Raw genomic sequence first — 9,753 nt, 5'->3', positions numbered from 1 at the left:
CCCATGTGCTGCAACTAAAAGTTTGCAAGCCACAACAAAGATCAAAGATCCTGAGTGCCGTAACTAAGACCCAGCTGTCATAGCCACAATGTAGTGACTTCACAACCTAAATCTAAGAGTGAGCAAGGAGGAAAGGAATAATAGAAAATCGACTGTATATCTTTACAGATAAAGTTACCAAGCTAAGAACTAGCAGCCCAAAATCTAACATCACACAAAAGAGTATTAACAATATGACACGTGAACGTTTCATGTTTCAGAGGTACAGGTGATATTGTAGGGGTCTTTAACCATGCCTGCACATTAGAATACACTGGAAAACTTTTGATCTTGATCCAAAGAAGGAGCAGTACCTAAGGGTTGGCCTGGACATTTTTTTAAAGCTCTGCAAGTAATTTTTAAATTCCCAACCCTGCTGCCAGGGTTGGGAATCAGGGTGATACTACTGTCTACTGCTGCTATCATTCTCCAACACAAATAATACTGTCTTTCTTTAAATTAGCCAACAATTATCCTAAAAACAGTATAAAAGAAACCCTTACTTATAAATACTGTCATTAAATTTTTCCTTCTGCAGACTTTGGCTGGTAACGTGGTCTTTACCAACGATAACCAAACTGAGTCAACCAAAGATGTTGGTTCTGGTCTTGGATGGGTTCCTATGAGATCTTATTCTTGTTTTTTGGATGAGCCAGTTCTGAACAATATGATAGAACTTCCTGGCAAAGTCCAATATACCCTAGAAACAAAAGCTTAGCATTTGTCTTTCATAATCTCAACACAGTATGTGATACATTCCAACAGACTCAAATTCAATTAACATTTACTACGTGGATGAAACAGACTACCCAACAACCCTGTAAGTTGTATTTTATTATTTCCAAACTGCAGAAACATTAAAATGAACACAGACAAGCATATGCAAGGGTCTGTTTTTTACCTCACAGGTCTGCAAAAAAGTAACATTTATACCTCTGAAAACAAGCAGTTACAAATGTGTATAAGCCACAAACTGAAGCCATCAGCTCTATATAAAACAGCTAGAAATTTAGCTAGCATTTTAATACCCCAATGAAGAATCTGAAAAATGTTCTCCATTAAGATCACATGGAATCCTTTTTTGTTTAAAAAAAAAAAAATTTTATCCCCATGACTCATTTATTTTATAACTGGAAGTCTGTACCTTTTAACCTCAGTCAGCTATTTCACTGCCCCCGACTCCTCCTCCCTTTTAACAACCACCTACTTTTCTGTTCTCTGTGTCTATCAGACTGTTTTGCCATGGTTGTTCATTTGTTTTGACTTTTAGATCCACATATGAGTAAAATCATATAGTATCTGTCTTTAACTTATTTCCCTTAGCATAATAACCTTTAGGGCCATCCAGGTTGTCACAAAGGAACGCCACTCTTAAACAAAAACAGGTGACACTCCAAGAAGTATCATGATATATGCAATTCACTTTCAAGTATTCAGCAAAACAATATTTTTTTAAAGAATGGAAGTATGTGACACAGATGGACAACAAACAGAAAGCAAATACGACAAATTGTTATCTGATAAACACTCTTAACAAAACTGTTCACTATTCAGTCTAGATGGATGGTATATGGCTCTTCTTTCTACTGTGTTTCCAGCTTTTCTGTATACTGAAAATTCTTATACTGAAAAATCGGCACGTTTATACATGTTCTAAGCTTATAAGTAGAACAGAAATGTCTCCTCTCTCAAATAAATATTAAATATATTTCAATAATAACCATATTTTATTTGAGGTATAAAACCAATCAACAGAGTTGAGATATACACAGAATTAACCTTTACATAATAGCAACTCCTGAATGTATAGGAAGGGCTTCTAAAGTTACTTGTTTTCAGCCTGAATTTATTCTATTGGAATCCATTCAAGTATCCAAACTTGCAGATACAGTTAAAGTTTGTCAACAAAGAAAGAAAAATTAGTTCTTGGCTTTTCCTTTTTTTACAGGAAGTTGACCTGTAGCTTCCAAATACTTATTAATGAGTTCTTCTTGTGTAGCTGGTGAACATGGCTGATATCTGCAATACTCCATTGTATATTCTCCCTTCCCCTGGGGGTTCAAAACAAAATAAAAAAGACTTTAAAAAACCAGACCTCCAAAAACTATCAAGTAAAGAAAGCCATGCAAAGCCAAGATTTCACAAAAGATGATCATTTTGTAAGATGGTCTCTTGAAGAGCACTGAAGTAAAATTTAAACACCTGCTTACCTCTGTGCATGACCTAAGTTCAGTAGAATAACCAAACATATTATTTAGAGGGACCTGAAAACAAACACAGTAAATACTTCAGCATTGCTTATTGGAAAATATTTGAGAAAAACACAGAAGCCTTAGCTATTTAATTCCTTCAGACTCAGGTTTCTGCTAATAACTCTTGGTTTAAAAGAATTAGAAGCCAAAGAAAAACTTATTTTTGTTTTATTGCGAGTAGAAACCCAATTTGAAGATAATTTCATTTGACAGTCACAATTAGCAAATCGATCTTTCAGTTTCGCGGAGTGGACACCACTGACAGCCTTCCCCCTCATCCCCATCCACACGGCTGCAGCTCAAGTACTCAGAGTGTTTCTTCTGTGAAAAGGTGAATATTAATACAACTTTCCTCTGGACTCCTCAATGATATGCCCACAGTAATGTCTTCTAGGAGACCTTAGGTAATATGACTAAACTCTTTCTCCCATGAACTTTAAGTCAAGTAAGGCAAAGGAGATAAATATTATCCTAATAAATGAGAACATAAGAAAACAGCTATGTAAATAAAGCTATCATGAGAAAGAAAGGTAATTATACATCTAAGAAAATGACATACAAAAGGCCTACATGAAATGAACCTCATTTTTATCTTTTACACTTTAAGAGATGCTCTAACAGCAAATTATAGAAATTGACACACACATATATAAGCACAAATTCAACACTCGAATAGCCAGGGAAATGTGCCAATTTGCTCTACAATTTCCAAACACAAAAGCTAATCCTGATTTTCTCCTGTGGATAATAAAAGCAAGGTTGCCAGTGACTAACAGTACTTACGTCTGCATACAGTGTAAAATAGTCCTCAATTCCATCTTGTCCTGTGATTACCCCGTGGCGTCGGTTAATTCCTGCAATCACTGGTCCCTGAAATTCATTTGGGGCTATAACTTCCACCGACATAATAGGCTCAAGAATACATAATGCTGTATTTGCCAGGGCTGGGGTTTAAAAAAATAAATAATACATCGGTTTATTAATCTTTAAACAAACTGGAACTCTTTCCTTATCCAGATGTACAAAAGGGAGATGGAAAGTGCTCTCCCAAAGGTACACACACAAACGATAAGATTAAGATATTTGATCTGGACTCATTTTTCTAGCAGCAGTAGCAGTCACTAGTCACTCTTTTAAATGGAATTTCCAGAAAGACAACACTTAATTCTAATATTAGTATGTCTATTACTATATTTTTATCCTTAAAAATCATGAGGTTGCAGAGGATAATATAAAAGGGATCTTAGAACAACATTCAATAAAGTCCTTTCCCACTTAAATTATCCAATTAAGGGTTACTAATTCTTTCTGAGATCCTTCACTAGATGTTGAGTCTCTGACCTAGGTAAATCAACCCTTTCTTGTTGGTCCCTGGCAGACATTTATACCTGGAGACAATAATCAAGTCAGGCCTGAGATCTGTCTAGGCTAAACAATTTCAATACCTGATTGAGAGCTAGAAATCCAAGTTTCTGCTTTCTACTCTGCCTCTAATAAGTGACATGCCTTTTGGAAAAACACAATCGATCCAGGTATTGAGTTTCTTCACCTACAAAATAAAGACACTGGCTGAGATGCTAATGGTCATTTAAGCACTATACCCCAATGTGTATGTCCACACTTATTTTTTTTTTTAATCTCACTTAGTACACAACCAGAATACTTTTTACTGTGACAGATGCTTAAGGGAGAAATGTAACAATGTGGAGAGAATGTAACTTCCGACACCCAAATTTAATATGGACATTATGACAGTGTGGAATAATCCTTCAGCCTCAGACTGGATGGATTATCTTTAAAGACTTGAAGCAGGATGTCCCTGGTGGTACAGTGGGTAAGAATCTGCCTGCCAATGCAGGGGATGCAGGTTTGATCTGATCCAGGAAGATTCCAAATGCCATGGAACAACTAGGCCCGTGGGCCACAACTACTGAGAACACATGCTGCGTTATTGAAGCTGGTGAGCCTAGAGCCACGCTCCACACAGAAGTTCCAGTGAGAAGCCTGTGAACACCACGAACAGCAGCCCCCTCTCACTGCAACTAGAGAAAGCCCTCACAGCAACGAAGAGCCAGCACGGCCCCAAATAAATAACATAAAAGACTTTCAATGAAGCATGAAAATGTGACAAAGAAATATTTAAGTTTTCAAAAAAATATTAATTTTCCAAGCATTAATTCTGTTTATAATAAACTAGTCAGCAATTATTCTTGTATATTTCTTAAAGCACTTGTTCTCAAGATACTACTAACTTAAGTGCAATACTTAGAAGAACAGCCATTGAATATACTTGCATTTCTTTGAAATATTTTCTAGTTCAAATCATATTTTAGCTCAGACCTACCTCTGACTCATTAGTCCTAATTAGTGAATTTTGTTTTCAAAAGAGGGATAAGTGAGCTCTGCAGATTCCTCACTGTCATTACTGAGGCCCTGCAGAGTTCTATGTAGACATCTAAAGCAGTAGACTAAAAATTCTAGACTGTAGAATCAGCTCTATTTCTTGTAACTTCTTGGGTTACCACAATGGCTGGGCTCCCTTGGCTCTATAAATGTAATTAATGCTGAACCCAGGTGGTGCTAGTGGTAAAGAACCCACTTGTCAATGCAAGAGACATAAGAGATGCAGGTTCAATCCCTGGGTTGAGAAGATCCCCTGGAGGGCATGGCAACTCACTCTAGTATTCTTGCCTAGAGAATCCCATAGACAGAGGAGCCTGGTGGGCTATACAGTCCACGGGGTTGCAAAGACTCAGGCATGACTGAGCACACACGCACAGAGGTACCCAGAAAGAGGGATGTGAACAGACATATTTAGTTACATATTATCTAGTGTTTTCAAAAGGTCAGTAATATAAAAGAGCTAAAGTGTGAAAGAGTCCTCATATCCTAAAGGGAAAGAAGGGGCCAAGTATACAGTGTCCATCCCTTCACTGCTGAGGGTGACCTGTCCAGTTCTGTTTCATATTCCCCCACCCTCCTTTTAATTCCTTCTTTCTTCCTAAATCCCCCTTCTGACTCACTCGCCCTTCCTCACGCTTTTCTCTAGCCCACTCCCTAATGACAAGACTCCAGAGCGGATTCATCCCGCTGTTTTTCAATAGTCACATGGCAGCCAAGTCCTAAAAGCAATTTTTCCTGAAGTAGAATAGCATGAAGTGAAAATACCCACACCATCCATCACAAGACCTTTAAGTCTGAAGTGGTGGGCAGAGGTGGTAATGTTTCTATATCAGTCCACTAGGGATAAAGCTGAAAACACCACGCTGGGTGTCAAAGAGTTTTGAGAGGAGGTGGTCAAGGGCGAGGACCCTGGTGAGGGTTTAACTCTCAGTTCCACCACTAACTAACATGCAGCCTTGGGTCATTCGATTAACTACTCTGAGTCTCAGTTTTCTCAACTATCAGGTCACTGTGGAAGATATGATAATTCATGTACTTAGCATAATATTAATACACAGCACAAAAGTCATCAATAAATGTTACTGTGACTTCTCTGAGACAAAAGGCTGGGAATGGGTGGCATGGAACAGGTCAAAGGTAATATGAAGGGAAGAGGGGTAAGCTTTCACTATGCCCAAACACATCTGTGCAAGTGTGTTGTGTGCGAAGTCACTTCAGTCATGTCGGACTATAGCCCGACAGGCTTCTCTGTCCATGGAATTCTCCAGGCAAAAATACTGGAGTGGGTTGTCGTGCCATCCCCTAGGGGATCTTCCTGACCCAGGGATCGAACCTGTGTCTCTTATGTCTCCTGCACTGACAGTCAGGTTCTTTACCACTAGCACCACCTGGGAAGCCTGTGCAATGTTTAAGTACATTCTGATTTAACAGTGTGGAATTACTATCTGCAAGCAGCTGGACATGCCCATTTCCACAGAGTTAAGTATGAAGAAGAGCCAGGATTCAAACTAAGCCCAGGAGATCAAAAAAGGGACAATGATGAGTAAAATGAGCTAATGTAATCCTGGGTAGGCCTTTATTTCTCCTGTAGAGTAACTACAAATGAAATGTTTGTGGGGAGGCCAAGCACAGTGGTCTAAATATTGGCCAAAGCAAATGATGGTGGGACTTCTCTGGTGGTCCAGTGGCTACGACTCTGCACTCCCAATGCAGGGGGTCTGGCTTCAATCCCTGGTCAGGGAACTAGATCCCACATCCTGCAACTAAGAATTTGAATGCTGCAATTAAGAGTTTGAATGTCGCAACTAAAGATCCCACATGCCACAACTAAAAATATCCTGCAGCTACAACGAAGATCAAAGATCCGGCATGCTGCAACTAAGACCAGGGCAGAAAATGAAAAATTAAGAAAAGAAAAGAAAATGATGGTAATGGTTAACATCCATGGGGTGAACCAATCCCTGAAAGAACATTTAATTTCATGTTTCAGTTTTAGTTACATCACTGATTAATTTCAGGGATAAAGTTTAAATTGTGACTGAATATAGTTCCAGTTTTCACTTTTATAAGTTAAAAACATATGAGAACATGAACTATTTTTCTTCCAATTTTGATAACAGAATAGTTCAAAAGTATAAGTTAATCTGATATTAAGCTCAGTTATCAACATTTACCACCTTAAAACTCTCATATGATAATCAGTGGAGGTACGTGTATGAAAAGATGGTTTTCTGAAGAGCCCAGCAAATTTTTTTTTTACTCTTTTACACTTTTATCTTTTAATCATGGAGGAAAAAGAATCAGATGATGAAACAGCAAAGTAACTCGTTTTTCATGCTAGCACCCTGTTTATTTGCACATATTTTTCTGGCAAAAAACCCCACAATACTCCTCAGTTCTATTATCATCTAGTGCTTTTCCTTTGCGTCCCCATCAGGCAATTAATCACACACAAGAATATCTGCACACTTTTAAGTATTTAAAAACTAAATGGTACATATCTGTTTAATTAATATTCATAGACATACAGAATTTTTTTCATGGATATACATATGTGTATATTATGGACATCTAATCTACATTTATTTATATTTCATATAGGTACAACTGAAAAGCATGACGCTCTTCATTGATTTTACCAATTATCTTGCTTTATGTAACCTCTATCCAGGAAAGCTACCTATTTCCAGCATAGAATAGTTGGTGATTTCTAATCTGTCTTAACTATACTAAAAAAAGTATCACAATGCATACGTTTATCAAATCATCACTTAAAATATTTCAGTTTTGTCAACTGCACCTCAATAAAGGTGAGAAAAAGAATATAAAGTGATTACAACTAAATTGTCAATTTAAGACTTATTAAAGTGGTAAACACCTTTGAAGGCAAAAGGCAGGTGTTATAATCTGCTGCTGCTGCTGCTAAGTCGCTTCAGTCGTGTCCAACTGTGTGACCCCATAGACGGCAGACCACCAGGCTCCTCTGTCCACAGGATTCTCTAGGCAAAAATGCTGGAGTGGGTTGCCATTTCCTTCTCCTTCATGCCTAATAAAATCTTACTTTGTAACTTTATTTCCCTTTTCCTATTAATAATTGTTAGATTGTGACAAAGTTTCTAGATCATAGATTTCAACTGCATTTTTAATAGACAGCTAGCTGGCATAAAGAAAATGAAGGATTCTTTTACTCTTTCACAACTAGGAAATGAAATAACAAATAACTAATGGCTCCAATTAAGTAAAATAAGGAATTAGCAGCTTGGTCAAGGAATAAGCAATCTTCTCCAGCCATTGCCCCACATCTGATCACAGATGCAAACAGACTAAAAACAACCAAGTCCAAAATTCAAACAAAATCAACAAAATCCTGATTCTCTGAATGCCTGGAAATGAAGTGTTAGAATTTCCTGCTGTCCATTTTGACCCTTTTTGATAAAAATATTTATGAAATGTTTTCTGAATTATAATGTAATTTTCTGTGAAAACACACTTATGGACATAACTAATGAATCATCATACAATGGATATGGAAGAGATGACAAACAGAATGAATTTTCTGACTTTCAGTTATAACTTAAAATTCTTTTGCTGAATAACCCTGATGTCAAACTGCTATGTCATTTGCTTTTCTCTCGTAAAGGAATCAATCAGATACACCTGCAATTGCTCATGGTTCTGGTATCATCAGGGTTTTAATACACATTATTATCCTTACGAGAAAGGTTGACAATTTTAGCAGTTTAGTAAGAAATCTGCACTGAGAATAAGGTTTACTGAATTCTTTCAAATGCCTAAAAGCCTACAATGTCATATGTGAAAAAACTGTTTACAAATTTATAGATTTTCTGACATCTGAATAAATCACTAAAAATAGCATGGCTATAGTTAATGTTTCTTTAAAATATTTCTTAAAATTCTAAGCACTTCTGTCTTCTCTATTAAAAATACAGCTTATAGATTATCTATGAATTTAAACATATGAAAAATACCAGATAATTGAAGAGAACAAAGTAGAATCTTAGTTTTGTAAAAAAGAAAACATAGTAATCTATCCTCAAACTGATTCTATGAATACCTGTCAGAACCTATCTTGTTCCCTGGTGTGCTGCCTACTGCCCCGGGGGAAGGGGGTAGAAGGGGTGGGGGGTGTTGGGAGGAAGACCTAAGCAACACAGTGCTGCCTTTTGTGGCTCTGATGGTCCACTAGGGAAGCAGCCTCATCGATGTGGCAGGTGCCAGACGCAGCATACCTTGTTTAAGAGCACCTTCTCCTGCGCGGATGAAAGAGATTTCGTTGGAATCCACCATGTGATGTGCTCCATCTTGCAGAACAAACCGGAGCCCAGAGAGCTTGTGACCAGACAAAGGGCCCTTCTCACAGGCATCCAAAAACCCCTGTTAATGAATAAGCTTCTTGAGTGTCTCTTCACTTGCAGATGCATTAAGAAAAACCCTCAAACATTTTAGTATTCAGAAGTTTAACATTTTCATGTATATTTCATTTTTTTTTTTTTAAAAATTTCTTTAAAGTTGAACAGCCTATTTAAGCTTTATTATTGTGGAATGTAGATGAGCAATCCTTTGGAACAGTCTGTTACTTAAAGGTATGAAATGGTTTGAAAATGATGCTGAGTGTTAGCAATCACTTTCTCATAACCTAATATTCAAGAATTACTAAATTCTCATGATACATTATAGAGTCAGCATGATCTTAATTTTACAAGGCATAAACAGAGGAAAGGCAAATCTAAGAAATTCCCTAAAGTAAAACTTTAATCAAAACTGACATCTTATCAACAGCTGTGTCTTAAGCTCCTACTCTATACCTATCACTGCTCTGACTCTCTGACAGACCACTACATAATAATTTTTGTGCTACACAATGTAAGAACTAAAATTAAAAACTAATTTCATTTTTCCAAAGCAATTCTTTTAAGACACAGCGTTATTGAGATATAACTGATATACAATAAACTATACATATTTAAAGAGTGCACTTTGATATGTGTGCAGGTCTTTTTCATTCATTAAATACTTGTAGAGCTGCTATAATTCAAGT

General features: G+C 37.0%; 1 protein-coding gene across 4 annotated transcripts in view; it reads right to left on the bottom strand.

Annotated features, from left to right (window-relative positions):
- Positions 1 to 853: 853 nt before the first annotated feature.
- The window catches only part of GFM1 (G elongation factor mitochondrial 1), a 50,202-nt gene continuing 41,302 nt past the window's right edge, over positions 854 to 9,753 (bottom strand). For 3 of the 4 annotated variants that reach the window (XM_081570655.1, XM_081570657.1, XM_081570658.1), the window contains 4 exons: positions 8,945 to 9,089; positions 3,075 to 3,235; positions 2,250 to 2,303; positions 854 to 2,090 (listed from right to left, as the gene is read on the bottom strand). In XM_081570655.1, the coding sequence (XP_081426781.1) occupies positions 1,959 to 2,090; positions 2,250 to 2,303; positions 3,075 to 3,235; positions 8,945 to 9,089 (492 nt within the window). In that variant the 3' untranslated portion in view covers positions 854 to 1,958. The remainder of the gene's footprint in view (positions 2,091 to 2,249; positions 2,304 to 3,074; positions 3,236 to 8,944; positions 9,090 to 9,753) is intronic. The other variant, XM_081570656.1, reaches the window with a different exon arrangement.

The sequence above is a fragment of the Giraffa tippelskirchi genome, chromosome 2 (assembly GCF_054371585.1).
Source record: "Giraffa tippelskirchi isolate mGirTip1 chromosome 2, T2T-mGirTip1v1.2.pri, whole genome shotgun sequence".
NCBI classification, from domain to species: domain Eukaryota; kingdom Metazoa; phylum Chordata; class Mammalia; order Artiodactyla; family Giraffidae; genus Giraffa; species Giraffa tippelskirchi.
This window is presented reverse-complemented; position numbering and strand designations above follow the sequence as displayed.